The sequence below is a fragment of the Parasteatoda tepidariorum genome, chromosome 2 (assembly GCF_982258835.1).
Source record: "Parasteatoda tepidariorum strain Cologne lab strain chromosome 2, Ptep-v5.0, whole genome shotgun sequence".
Lineage (NCBI taxonomy): Eukaryota > Metazoa > Arthropoda > Arachnida > Araneae > Theridiidae > Parasteatoda > Parasteatoda tepidariorum.
In genome coordinates this window covers 72367401-72383168 of record NC_141756.1, presented here as the reverse complement: position 1 = coordinate 72383168, position 15768 = coordinate 72367401, and the positions used below count along the sequence as shown (strand labels likewise).

General features: G+C 27.5%; 1 protein-coding gene across 2 annotated transcripts in view; it reads left to right on the top strand.

Moving 5' to 3' along the window:
• Window positions 1–15768, top strand: part of LOC107453574 (retinoid-inducible serine carboxypeptidase) — a 35483-nt gene that overhangs the window by 4430 nt on the left and 15285 nt on the right. Inside the window, exons 2-5 of one of the 2 annotated variants that reach the window (XM_043045357.3) lie at window positions 3100–3227; window positions 7900–7989; window positions 10319–10474; window positions 11057–11131. In XM_043045357.3, the coding sequence (XP_042901291.2) occupies window positions 3100–3227; window positions 7900–7989; window positions 10319–10474; window positions 11057–11131 (449 nt within the window). Of the gene's footprint in view, window positions 1–3096; window positions 3228–7899; window positions 7990–10318; window positions 10475–11056; window positions 11132–15768 lie in introns of both variants that reach the window. The other variant, XM_043045352.3, reaches the window with a different exon arrangement.

Sequence of the window (15768 nt, the reverse complement as noted above, 5' to 3'; positions counted from 1 at the left end):
AAATATATGTGAAGATTTTCAAGGAACATTTTTAAAAATATTCATATAATCATAAAATTGTTGGAATTTGATCGAAGCAATTCACAAATATGTACAAATTTCGGAGAATTATATTTATACTGTAACATATTTTACTATAAAACACAGATATTTCCTAACTAAAATAATATCATTTCTAAAATTAAAATGGAGTTTTATCCAAAACTCTGTTAACTTAAAATCGTCTGGTTAACATAGGTGTAGCATAAAATAATTTTTTTCAGGGAGAGGGGCATAAGGTATATTTTTTTTACTTAATAATTTATTTTAATTTTAGGTGATATACTTTGCTTTTGCTTTTGTGCATAATTTCAAATATTACTATAATTTTCTTTCCACTCATTATTTTAAATGTTTGAGCTGAATGGGGCATATTTTTTCTTACAATAGGTTATAAAAGTAAATGACTTATTCAGAAATAAATATTGATTACTTAGACCTTTAAATGTTGAAAATCGTAACCAAATATGTTTATCATAAAATTTTAAGTGATAAGATTATACAGTGTTCCCTCGCCACTTCGCGCTTCATGTCTTGCGGCTTCAGTGCTTCGTGGGGTTCTCCAAAATATTCATCAAAAAATTTAAAAAAATACAACTATGTCGGCAGCCACATTGCGGAAAGGAAAGTTGTTTCATGTCGATTTGCGAGGGATAATGCTCCCTGCGTGTCAAACAAAGAGATGAGTTGACTCAGAGTACATATACCGAGTGAGGAGGCGGACCAACTAGCCAAAGAAGCCATCAGACTTGACACCATAGAAAATACTACCTGGCTGACCCCCATTCAGATCAAATCTATAATCAATAACCATATTATGGCTCAGTGGAAATTGGACTGGACCAACAGTACAAAAGGACGGCAGACTTACAAATTTTTTAAGGATCCAAAAACTACAAGAATAAAGGCAAACTTTTATATTAATCAGTTCTTAACCGGCCACGGCGTGTTTGGCACACACCAAGCAAGATTTTTCGGGAAATCTTCAACATGTACTTATTGCAACTCACAACAAGACATCCATCACCTAATTTTTCAATGTCCGAAATTTCAAACACGACGAGGCAACAATTTTCACAACAAAACAGAACACCAGATTTACTCTAACCTGACCTGCAGATCAATCATCAAAGACATTATCAAAACAACTTTGGAAGATACATTAAACCCACTGTAAATTTTTACTAACTCTGGCCGTCCAACTACCGTATGGATCAGCGTTTCCATATCCCCTGAGTCAACTCCAATTCTCTCGCTTTAATTACCTCATCACTGGAGACTCTGGTTCGGCGATTTTGATTTTTAGCTGGGATGACTATCCTTAAAACTGGACTTTTAGTGACTTTAAAAAAAAAAAATTTTTTAAATCTCATGGTGTTCTTAGGTAGGATTTGAACTGTCCTCATCATTCACACCATTTTAATCCACTTTTACTATTTAAACACTAATTTGATGATTTTACTATTTGTAACTCGATTGTTTCCTTAATAGGCAATTTGCCCTATGATTAGTTTTTAAATTTTGTGCCTTTAATATTCTGACTAATTGAGATAACTAATTTTGTTCAAGAGTATTGTTCGCCCGCAAAGTTTACAGGCTGTTGCCATTTGACTTTTGTATCTTATGTATTTTATGCATTTTTTGTATTTTATGTTCTTTAATGTTTTTTTTACTTGGTTTTTAATAAACATTTACCCGTATGCCCTCAATTGGGGCAGGTCGGGGTAAATATTTTCATACCGAGTGAGCCTAAAGATTCTACGAGTCAAATGAGATCCTCTCTTCCGCCACCAAAATAAGACTCTTCGCCTCTCTCTGACAGCAATGTTGATTAATGTTTAATACTGTATAAGATTTTGTAATTAACCTTATTAATTAGCACTGACGCGTTTAAATATACCGTTGTAATTTTTTGTCTTAAATGTGTATAAATACTGTTTACATATTTAAAACATTCATGTACCCACGTACATAAAAATTCCTAGCGACAAATCCTACTTCGCGGTTTTCAACTTTCGCGGAAGGTTCTGGTCCCCCTTAACCGCGAAAAACGAGAGATCACTGTATGTGATTATTTCATAATGAAGAACACCACTTTCAGTTTTAAGCCTTTATTTTGAATGATAATCAAAATTTTAAAAATAGCAAATAATATTAAAAAAATTGTAGTAAATAAGTATCATTGGTAAATATACTTAAATAAGAATTAAATTAAGGTGTTACAAGTAAATACTATAATAAATTTTGATAAAATTTTTTGCTAATCAGAAGGAAAGATATCTGTATTTGTTTTGTTTACATAATTTTTCTGTCCAACAAGAACGTACTGGCAACAATCAGAAATGAAGAAAAAAAAAAACAGTTTTGATTAATTATCTTTTGAATAAATTCTAGTGAAAATTATTTATTGTAAGGTAAATGGTTTTCAGTGTTATCTTTTGTATTGATAATTAACAGAAATATACCGTCGTTTTCTTCTTATACCTCTTCACTACACAGAGAGCATAGGGCCTTTGTTGACACTGACCATCTCTCCCTGTTGGTAACTAAGCTTTTTATTTCTCTTCATGTTTTGTTCATTTTCTTTAATTCATTTATAGGAGTTCTACACTATGTCATTTTAGATCTGCCCCTTTTCGTTTACCTTGGGGAGACCAGTCTAGCACCTTGGAGTTGCTTGAACCTATTTGCTTTCTCTGATTTCGAAGTCTATTGATTTTTATTTATTAGTTTTGAATAATTCCTTTTTAGATATTTTCTGATACCATTTCATATTAAGAATTCTTCAGATACATTTCTTGATAAAAGCCTGTAACTTATTTACATTTGTTTTCAAGTTGTACCAGGGTTCTGATCCGTATAAAAATACGGATTTAATATTTGAGTTGAATATTCTTATTTTTGTTTCATTTGATAAAGTCTCGCATGGCCAAAATTTATTGAAAATGGCAAAAGCAGCTGTGCTTTATTCATCCTGTTGGCAATATCTTGATTTATACTTTAGTTTTATTTATAATTTTATTTATTTATAAATCTGAATTGATTTCATTGCTATAGCAGCTCCTGCTGATAGGAAAGAAGCCTGGGGCTATGTTGATGTCAGGAAGGATGCTCACATGTTTTGGTGGCTCTATTATACTGACCAGACTACAAATTATGCAAGTTATCCTCTTGTGATATGGCTACAGGTACATTTTATTTATTTATCATAAATGTGCATTTTAATTGCGAATAAGTATATTTTATGTTTGGAATAGTGTACAATGCTATTGACCATTTTAATTTTCAATTAAATATAGAAGTGGAAAAAAGCAGACATTTAAAAAACGAAATGACTTTGTGGAAATTATAGTAAAATTATTTTATTCACGAATTAAAAACTATTTATTAGTGTCAGCAAAAAATGCAATACAATTTATTTTTTGATAAGATTAATAATAATCTATGAAACTTCATTACGATTTTTCTTCTTTTGAATTATTAAATATTGTCGAAACAAATAATACTTTGCTTCGTAGCTGGAACTGGAAACAACTAAGATGAGTTTTGCTAGTTTTTCGATGTTGTTGAAAAGGCATCTAACTTCAGGTGTCACTTAAAATAGGGTTTTAACTAATTCCTTACAGAATTCGGTTGAAGTTTTTTTTCTTTTCTTTAAAGTTTTATTTCTTCTTTTGAACCACATATATTTGCTCTGGATAATCCTATAGAAATTTCAGATTTTCTTCTTTCAGCAGTAAGTCGTTTTCTGTTTCTATAACTTTCTTGATTCCATTTTGATTGAATCTGAAATTTAGCTTTTAAACTGCAGAATCAATTAATCGCAAAATATTTTTTTTTATAGAAAATTGAAAGCTATTGTCTTTCGTAGAAGGTTGAAATTTTTTAAAAAAAAGTTTTATCTCTTCTTTTAAACCACATACATTTGCTCTGGAAAAGTCCTATAGAAATTTCAGATTGCATTTTAATTGCGAATAAGTATATTTTATGTTTGGAATAGTGTACAATGCTATTGACCATTTTAATTTTCAATTAAATATAGAAGTGGAAAAAAAACAGACATTTAAAAAAAGAAGTGACTTTGTGGAAATTATAGTAAAATTATTTTATTCACGAATAAAAAACTATTTATTAGTGTCAGTAAGAAATGTAATACAATTTATTTTTTGATAAGATTAATAATAATCAACGAAACATCATTACGATTTTTCTTCTTTTGAATTATTAAATATTGTCGAAACAAATAATACTTATTAATGCCTCGTAGCTGGAACTAGAAACAGCTAAGATGAGTTTTGCAAGTTTTTCGATGTTGTTGAAAAGGCATCTAACTTCAGGTGTCACTTAAAATAGGGTTTTAACTAATTCCTTACAGAATTCGGTTGAAGGTTTTTTTTTTAAAAAAAAAGTTTTATTTCTTCTTTTAAACCATATATATTTGCTCTGGATAATCCTACAGAAATTTCAGATTTTCTTCTTTCAGCAGTAAGTCGTTTATTGTTTCTACTACTTTCTTGATTCCATTTTGATTAAATCTGAAATTTAGTTTTTAAACTGCAGAATCAATGAATCGCAAAATATTCTTTTTTGTAGAAAACTGAAAGCTATTCTCTCTTGTAGAAGGTTGAAATTTTTTAAAAAAAATTTTATCTCTTCTTTTAAACCACGTACATTTGCTCTGGATAATTCTATAGAAATTTCAGATTTTCTTCTTTCAGCAGTAAGTGGTTTTCTGTTTCTACTACTTTCTTGATTCCATTTTGATTAAATCTGAAATTTAGTCTTTAAACTGCGGAATCAATGAATCGCAATATATTCTTTTTTGTAGAAAGCTGCTGCATTTCTCTTAACATGATTTTGAGCATCCAGAAAGAGCTTTAAAATTTTTTCCTGAGATTTTCCAAAGGAGTCACTGTTATCAGTGTTATTTTTCATGAGATTTTCCAGATGTTTTGGTGTATTCTGCTGTTTCAAGCAAATTTGCTTTAAAATTTTTTCAGTTCAGAAGGCATCAACACTGTCTTTAATAGATATTACAGGATTCATTGTTCCCACTTCTGTCATTTTCCTAATAGGTAAAATCTGTACAATGCTTCTTTATATTACCAGAACAATTTCTCAGATTCAATTTTACAACTAGGTATCAACAGAATAATTTTTTTTACCGAAAATTGTCTTACTTTTTCTGATCTGTCTAGCTAGCCACTGCCATTAATAGCTTTACCAACCCTTTAACTTCTTTAGTACTGTAAGAATTTCTACATAGTACTTTAAAATTGAAAAAACTTAGAAAAATCAGCAAATTCAGTGATTTGAACATAAATCCTAATGCTTTCAATGTCTTGAACTAGCTGCTTCTACGAACGCACATCAAAGTTCACGCTGTGTTTATAATGATTGACTTAATGAAATGCCATAATCAGAAAATTTTGCGCAAAACAGCGAATTTTGTACCGTTCATACTTTGCATTAATTTGGCATGACAAGGTTAAAAAATCAAAATTATAAAAAATTATCAGTTATTTACAAAAATTACTATCTTGAATTCAGGATTTTATTTATGTACTTTGTGTTAAAATAATACTAGTTACAACATTAATCCAAATTTTAAGTTTTTCAATTATTCTATGAAAGTTTTACACTTTGCTTCTGTGCTTGAAAATATTAATGTTTCAAAAGCATTATTTATACTAAACAAATTTTACACTTATTTTACTTTAATTAGAAAATACTAGTTTAACTAGAGAAATTTGGTTAATTTTTTAAGTAATATTTATAAAAATATAATTTAAAAAAGGTTAATGATCTTTGCAAGATGATATGAGCTGATTGTCCTGAGAAGGAAATAAAATTTCTGAATTCGTATGATTTTGAACAACTTCCTAAGTTGCTAATTGATAATATTTATATATATATATACATTTTTTTTTAAAGTAAGGAAGTGCAAATCTCCTTTACCTTCTCTTTAAAGAACCTTTTCCAAATAAAGAAGAAATACAAATAACCATATATGGCAACGTTACTTTTAAATAGTAACGAGTAAAAGTACAAATATTTTTAAGAAAAGTAACGAGTAAAAAGTACAAGTAAAAATGCAAGTACTAAACAAAAAAAGTAACGATTTAAAAGTACATTTCTAGGAAATCAAAAATTCAAAGTAACCTAAAATTCTATTGAATAATATTCTTATGTTCTTTAATGTTTTGGTTAAATCGTTGTTACTTATTTAATTATTTTTAATTTTGAAAATTATAGACAGTAATTTATTTTCAAATTCAGAACAATATTATAATATAATTTTATAATATAATCGTATAATATAATTTTAAAATCGAATATAATTTTAACATCAAACTTCTTATGGATTTGCACGAAAAAGAAATTTTATCTATTGACTTTAATTTTTAGTTTATTATTTTTATTTATTTAAATTACCATTGATTTAAAATTGTTTTACTCTATAGAAATGCGTTTTAAAAGAACAAACATAAACAAAGCAGACACGGGGTTTCAGATAGCTTCGTGATCGTTGAGCTAGTAAAAAATAATTGAATGTGCAGTATAAGTTGAAACAGAACAGTCTACAGTTTTATTTGTAACAATGGCAAATGCTGAAGTCATGCGAGAAAATCATTTTCCAAAAATTTCTGCCAAACGGAATAATTAAAATTTGTTAACGAATTTTAGTATCAGCGGCTAAATTAGTAACTTCGAGTTTTCAAGAGTTAAAATAGTAATTATAATAGTTTTCAGTAGCACAAATAGTTCTGAAGTTCTTAGAGATTTGATTAGGCGTTGCTTGACAAGGTCAGGCATAAACATAATTTTAGTAAAAATGTACTAAGTAAAAATGTATTAAGTAAAAAATTTTATTAAGATAAAAATGTATTATTCGTGAATTCAAAAAGAAAATTGAAAAACGTAATAACAAAATCCAAAATTTTTTATTTAAAATGTATTAAATAAATGCATAAAACTCAAAAATGAATGAAAATAACTTGCTAATTAAAATTTTTATTCATTTTACAAAACAATTGCATTTTGAAAGTGGGGTTACTGAGTCTGCTGCGAGAATTTCTCAGAACGTGCTTAGCCACGCTGAATAAGCGCTCCACGGGAGGACAAGTTATTTAAACACGAAGTTAGCTATGGATGCATATATATTGCACATTAATTTTAAAAATTAGAAAAACATAAACATTTTTTTCAAATTTAATTTTTTTTTAGAAGGCTTACCGAGTTTTAGAAAAAAGTAACGATTTCATGCTACATTTCCGTAACAAATACTTGTACTTTTTCCTTAAAAATGTAACGAACAAGTAAAAGTACTAAATTTAAAAAAATAACGAAGTACAAGTAAAAGTACGTACTTTTTACCTGTACTGGTGGTACAAGTAACGAAAGTAAAAGTACTGCCATACATGCAAATAACCTTACAGAAGAAGGACTGAGTAAAAGAACTTAAAGCAATAGATTTTCTGTTGTTGCCCCTGATCACTACTACTGTCGTGACTCCCTTTATCGTAGACAGCTTCAATTACAGGAAGCATTGCTTTTGTAACTCCTTTAGTATGTTATGAAAAAACATTCTTACTTTACATGCTTTTATTAGCAATATTTTTAAAAAAATCGTTAGAGCATAGTAAATTGTTGAAGGAGATTTTCCCCTTCTCTAGACACTCATACTTATGACTAGACACTCATACTTATATTAAAGGTTGTGAAGCTGCCTGACAAATAATATAAATGACAGTTTTAAAAATTAACTAAATTTTTTTAAAAAAATTTTTATGTACTTCCTTTATTAATTTTTTAGTTTTTATCTTTAGAAAATATTCTAATCTTTTGCATTCTTAATAGGGTGGTCCAGGAGCATCTTCTACTGGTCATGGTAATTTTTTAGAGATTGGACCTTTAGATGAATACTTGAGGCCAAGGAATTCTACTTGGGTATTTTTTTCCTTTCTTCTATAATTGTAAATCAGTGCATTTCAGTAGGCTCGTATCTTTCAAACACCAACACTATTGCAATCATAGTTCATGCTGATCATTCAATCCATTTTTATTTTTTCTCTCCACCATTTTTTAAAGATGTTATTTAAATAGTTTTTATTTTCATGTTGTTAAAAAAAATTTCATTTTCATCTTTTGTTTAGTTAAGTTGCATACTGTATATCAGTGGTGCGCAAACTTTTTTCGACTGCGACCCCTTTAGTAGAGAGAAAATTTTTGGCGACCCCTAGAGATAAATGTTCACAAATAAGATGTATATTTCGCGCATTTCTTTCGTTTCATCGAATAAAAACATCATCATATTTGGCTCATATTAATTTTATTTATAATTTTAAGAAAATACTTTTTGTATAACACAAAAATCAGTAAATTGCCCTTTAATGAGATGTATGTGGCTGCAAGTTTCTAATTATCTCATCGATGTTAGGATGTATGTTGTTAATTGCAATTCGCATATCATCTTCAGGGTTTAAACACGAGCGGTATTTAGTTTTTATTGAAACTAGTTTGCTAAATCCAGTTTCACATAAATACGTTGATGCAAATTGTATTAACACTCTGGTGGCATTCTTGCATAAAATGGGATATTTTTTTTCCACGGAAAGCCAAAATTTTTGTCAAGACTGAGTCTTAAATTGATTTCGACTCAGTAGTTCTCACTAATTTAAAGAGTTGAACTGCATATGTCAAAGGAAAATGGATCACGAATCCAACCAAGATTTTCAGGAAAATCCTCGAATCTTCTCGAAAATTTTTTCTTTAACTTTTCAATGTGATTGGAAATGATGTTTTTAAATGTAAATATATCTATATTATTTTCCTCGATAAAATCGTTAAAGCAAGGGAACATGGTGTTGTTTTTATTCAGTTCAGTTTGCCAGAGACTAAGCTTATTCTTAAAAGCTTGAACTTTACTGGCTGCAGTTATGATAGTTGAATTCTCACCCTGCAAGCTCAAATTTAAGTCGTTAAGTTTTTCGAAAGTATCAACTAAATAGCTCAGCTTCCCTAGCCAAACTTCATTGATATAATAACTTGCCAATCTATGTTTCTTTTCGATTAAAAACGTGTACACTTCATTTCTTAAATCAAATATCCGTCGTAGTATTTTCCCACGTGAAAGTCATCTGACTTCGGTGTGTAACAGTAAATCTCTCATACGTTGAGACCATCTCATTGCAAAGTATTGAAAAGAGACGACTGTTGTGGCTGTTGCATTTAATGTAGTTAATTGAACTAACAGCGTCTTGTAATACGTTGTGCATCTCTTCATTCATATCTTTTGCAACAAGAGCTTGCCGATAAATCATACAGTGATTAAATACCATATGAGGCGCCACCTTCTGATTTAAGCCTCTGAGCCCTTTATTCGAACCTGTTAATGCTGCAGCACCATCAGAAAGAGTGGACAGCATGAAATTGCAATTAAACAGGGAGTGACGGCGCTTCACTCTTTATATGTACACTGTATGGTACGCAGCATGCAGGGATAATGCATTTCATAAAAATTTGGCGACCCCCAAAAAACTTCTGGCGACCCCCACAGGGGTCGCGACCCCTAGTTTGCGCACCACTGCTGTATATCAATAAAAAATTATTCTTCAGCTCTACGTTGCTGAGAATAGTGGTTGCTTAAAAAGCATGAAAGGTTTTGAAACTAAGTATTTTTACATTTTAGTGGTTTCTAAAATTTTTTAAATAAGTTGTAAACAGTGCATAGAGCATTTGAAACGGTGAAAGCTTGAAACAATGAAAACTTGTATATTACGTTTTTTTTTTTTATAAAAATAAAAAATAAAAAGAGCTTTTGTGTAACTTTTCTATTTCTAGAACTGTTTATGCTAGAATCCTAAAATTTGTTTTTAAGAGACATTTTTAGCCTCCAATTCTAAGACTCTATCAAAAATTTAATTCGTCTTTTCAGAAAGGTGATTTGAAAAAAAAAATTTTCTTCTGGATTTGGCAATATACAAAAAATACAAAACTGCAAGCAGTTCTGTTTTTTTTTATTATTATTATAATTACTCAAAGTATAACAGCAGTGATGCATTTTAAGGATACATGTGAAACTGCACACTTACTTAGTTTCTTGTTAAGTTTTTAAAACCTATTTCCATAAGTCTAAATTACGTAAAATGAAGGATATTTGAAATGAAAAAATTATGATGTGTATTAAAATGTAAAATTAATGGAGAATATTGATTTTTTATTGCTTGTTAATGAAATTAAAAACTAAAAATAATTTGTTGCAATACTTATTTTTTAGCTCAGCAAAGCAAACTTGTTGTTTATTGACAATCCTGTTGGTACTGGCTTCAGTTATGTAACCAATAAGTCAGCACTGGCTACAACTAACAAGCAAATAGCTGATGATCTTGTCACTTGCTTAACTTCAATATTAGATACTGTGCCAGAATTCCAAGTAACTAATTAATTAATTTTTATTATTTTCAAATGTTATCTGTTTAAAATTATCCTAATTATTAAATATAGGATCACAATCACAATTTATTGTTTTTGTAAAATTGCTGTAAAGTTTAATTATATGTTTTTGAAAAATTTGGTTTTTAAGATTAAGAAAATATATGAGTGACATTTGAATTAGTTTAATGTGAAATGTATTAAAAATTATTAAAATGATACTATTGATTTTTAAGGTTAGAAAAAGTACAAAGCATTTGCAATTTTCAAAGTAAAAGTGAATTTTATTGATTTTTTTCAAGAATTTTTCAGGTTTTATTGTGTTTAATTTAAGCAGAAATTGTACTCTGACACATTATTGATGCAGGATGTAATAGTTTCAATATTATATTTAGAAAATAACTGGTACTGGTGTGTAAACTGTTAGTGTGCTTTTATTAATCATCAGTTTGATTTAAATGTTGCTAGATTAAAAAAATTAGATATTATCTTATATTAACTTCAATATAACTATAACCAATGTAATACTTAACAAGTATATTTTTTTATTTTAATTTCTAAGCCTTATTTTTTTCGTTGGTAGAAATCTGCATTGTATATATTTGGTGAATCCTATGGAGGAAAAATGACTGTGGATTTCGCTCTTGCTCTGTCTAAGGTAAATATTTAGAAAATTATTTTTCATTTATTAATTTTTTTCATTTCGGTGTACTTCTCATGGCTTTGTTTTCAAAATAGTATTCTAAGCTTAAGTCTTACAGTAGAAATCATACGAAACAACGTGTTTTTAAAGCAAATTTGTACTGGTAAATAGTATTTAATAGTTAGCAATCTTATTAAAAAATTTCAAACATGCTTAACTAAAGTAGATTTTCTACTTATAACAATTTTTAAAAAATGTTTTTTTTTAACTTCTTTTTCCTATAGCTCAGCTAGTAAGATAATCTTTTAAATATCTTTCAGCATTAATTTTGTTTTATAATTTGAAATGAAAATAAAATATTTTGACAGAAGAACTTAGAAGTAAAATCAATCTGTTCAACGAATCTTTTAATTCTTAAAAAATCAATAACCAATTAAAATAAGAGTTGTATTCTTTTTCTGCATTGTTTAAAATCTATGAAGAAAATGCTGTTTCTTTTTGTTTATATTATACTTACCAATATTTTTTAAAAAAAATTTTCAATGTGTGTTCAAGTAATGGAAATGCATGACCAACTACTTAAATGCTTTTTTCCAATTTTGTTTTTCTATTAAACAATATAATTTTTGCTATATATCATAGCAATAATAAAAAGTGGAATTTGAAAAAAAATGGAACTGATGGTTTGAAACAATTTCTGCTATTGATAACTTTGACAAAAATCATTTGATTGAGTTAAGTCTTGTTATGTGAATTCAGCTTGCTTGTTATTGAAGGAAAAAAATTTTGGTTTCACGCTCTAATATCACAAGAAAACATTTTTATTATATTCGTTATTCGTTTATATGTTTATTCTTGTCTGTTTAACAAATTTACAGCAATGAACACAATAACCATAACATACTTCATAGTGTTGAGAGCTGTTTGCTTAGCTCACTTTGTTCTCTAAAAACAAATTTTCCGCTAAAGACTCTGTGTGACAATTTTGACGAATGTAAAAATGAGATAGTTTTTTGTATTATTGTGTTTTTTTTTATAAAGTATTATTTTACTGGAATTTTCTTGTGGGGATAGTTAATTGAGCACAAATTTAATGAAAGCCAAATGAAACTAAAATATAATTGTTTATTTATCGAACTACTTTATAATAATATTTTTTTAGCAATCTAATTATTGTAAGAACTTTTTCTACCAGAGAAGTTTCAATTAGTGTTTTTAAAGGATTACTCTGTAATTCAATGTTATCAAATTTCATAAAATCTAAAATAATAGTTTGTAATAAACAAAATTCATTATGTTTATATCACACATTTTTAATTATCACCATTCATGGCTTGTGTCCTCTAAAGAAAAAGTGCTGTTACTAATTACCTACGTTAAAAAATCATAAAGTTATATTAAAAAATTTAAAACTATTGTTATTAAATAAACATTGATCTCATTGCAATATATTACCTAATTAGTAGAATACATATAATCTATCTATTAAAATTGAAAAAAAAAGTTGTTTTGATTTTTTCTGAAGCATCATTTAATACTGTATATTGTATAAAGTGTCAGACAAATTGTTGATATTCAGTTGATAAAAAATTTTATGTTTAAGGATATATTTGTGCTTTTTTTATTTAAATTTACATTAAATTCATTGATGAGGTCTTTAATTTTTACGCAGTATCATAAAGAAATTTATTATTTTATGCTTCTTAAAATACTCTATAGAAAAAAAACTTCCAGTTTTTAAGGGATCTTGGATACTGATTTCAAATGTTTCAGCCTTTCATCCCTTCAGTGGGTCGATAAATGGGTACCAAGCATGCTTGGGAACTAAACACTGAGAGGGGGGGGGGTTCCGCGTTCGATTGACCACCTGACCTGAACGCGAATTGCCAAACCATACCATAGATTATAAACTTGGCGATTGCAGGTGGAATTGGCGATGGATTACGCGTAAATGTGGTTCGAGAACGAAATTACATTAACCTAAACAGTGTGATTCGATACTCTTCTTCTCCTCCTCCTCGACTAGCCATGATGAATAAAAATAATTCATTAATTCTTTTTAGTAGAGAACTAAAAAAGAAAATAACCTTTTTATTGTTAGGATCACTTTACAAATACACTGTATTTACATTTTATTAAACACAATAATTTATATTTTATAAAACGATCTAGTTTTTTGATGTAACAGATTCAATTTTTTAATTTTTTTTTGCAAGAATTGTGTCTGCGAAGAAATGAAAATGATTTATTAATCAACCAATCACAAAAAATAACGTAACATTTTAATACCATGTTTTATTAGAACGCAATTGGAATTCTCTATAAAAGAATAATGTAAGCTTTTTTATAAAGATTTTTTTTTAGAAATTAACAAACACATATTATTTACTGAAAAAACAAATTACAGTATTCAAAAATTTTATCACGCTTTAAAGTAATAGTTTCTTGCAAACGAAATAATCGATATTTTTAAAATAATTTTAGAAAGCGTTTGTTTCATTACTAGAAGCATTTATTGTAGAAAAAAATATATTAAATTACTTTTTTTGCATACATTTATTAAATTACTTTTTTGCATTGAGATGAGATCTTAAACTTCGTGAAAAATTGATTCAGTTCCTTAATATATATAAAAGTCCGTAAATACTTCATTCATTATGGAGGTCATAGATACCTTGATACTCTTTCAATATAAGAATAATAAATGCAATAAATAGAAAATGCAAAATGTTAAAAATATATTTAATTTACATATATTGCGTACAGGTTATTCTGCAACGATCATACGTGACATAAATTTATAGATTCCTAAATACTGTTACATGAGTTTGGTAATTAAAAATATAATTAAAAAATAACATAAATAAGAAAATAACATAATTAAAAAAATTGTCAACCTACAATTAAAAACTTCCTGTTGTCAAATAATCATAATAATTAAAATTTTTAACAACTTTTTTAGGCACAAATTTTTAATTCTCGAACTTAATACTATCCTTCATTCGAAAATATCTGAAAATTTATAAAAGATAAACTATATTTTAAAATTGAGCCATTGGCGACAGCAGAGGTTAAATGCATGTGCTGAGTTTAAATAAATTATATGTTGTAAAACTCACATTTAAGACTTAGATCAATGTATTATCAGGTCATAAGAGTGTTTTTTATACATAAATTTAGTGATTGTTTGATTTATAATTGTAAGTCCTGGGTGTTTAATGTTAAGTTATACATTTCTTTTGAAATAATTTTTAAAAAATGCAAAGCAGCATATCATTTCAACTTAACTTTCAACAACTAAAGATAAATAAAAAATAAAAGTTAGATAAAATTTTTAAATGAAATACAGTCAGAAAAATTCTTTCTAAATAATATTTAAATAAAACACAATCACTTCGCCTGAGTGATTTTGTAAGGAATTCCAAACTTTTTAATTTTATAAGTTAGGTGAAAAGTAAATATCCTACAATAGTGGTTGAGAATTAAGAAAATTCTAAATCTAAAGTTTGAGTCCTAGAACATAAACATCTGATATATGGATCAAAAGTAAGTTTTAGATTTTTTGTTTACTGCTCACTGTGCACTAAAACGTGATTTTTTTCTTTTGAAATTTTGATTTTAATGCCATTACTTCAACCTCCTTCGAGTTATGCTTACTTTATAAATTTCATCTCAACTTTATTTTTCTCTTCACTTTTAAACTGTAAAGGACTTTTTCTGAATTTGTAAATTATGAAAAAAGTTATTAATCTGATTGCGCAAACAGTTAATTTATTAAAATTGGACATTCCCAATTAACTCCTTCTAATAGTCATTTATATTATTAATAATAAATATTTACGCAAAATTATAATAAAGGAAAGTTTGATTAGAAATTTAAAAGCTTTTGCAGCAATAATTAGGGAATTTCTATTGACAAAATTCAAGTAATTATTTTTTTCCTGAGCAAAATGCATTTTTATTTAAAAGGGAACAATACTGACTTAATATTTATACGATAAAAGACTCTCTAATCACTAACACCGATGACTGGAAAAAATTTCGTTTTTTTTCTTCTTTTCAACAAAAAGTTTAAAACTTAAATTGTTATTCCTTCATTACAAAGCAATCGTATAATAATCTCGTATCATGTAAGAATTTATGACGAAGTTACTTATCTACCGTTTTGCAATTATAAAACGAAATAATTATTCAATTCTACTTGCATTTAAAAATGTAATACTCAATTGTTCAATGAATTTTACGATTATTATCATAAAACTGTGTATAATGAACATTTCAACTAAAATAATTAGTACAAAATAGCTGCTAAAAATTCTCTTAAACATTTATAAATTTTATACATTTATAAATTTCAGCTTTAAAAATATTGCTAAATTTCCATAATGACTGAAAATTAAATAAAATTTTAAAAAAATTGTAAATGGTTATCGAGCTGAACCATTAATGAATATAGAATTGGAAACAAAGTCTCTTCTAAACAATAAAAAAAATTTAAAATCTTTTAGGCAAACAAATTTTATTGTAATAATCATTACACTATTAAGGATTAAAGGTTATTGTGAAATTAGTAATTTTAATTAATTGATGAGTAGTTCACTGCGTGAAATACATTCAATGAAAGTTATGAAAATATAGAAGGAGTTATGGAG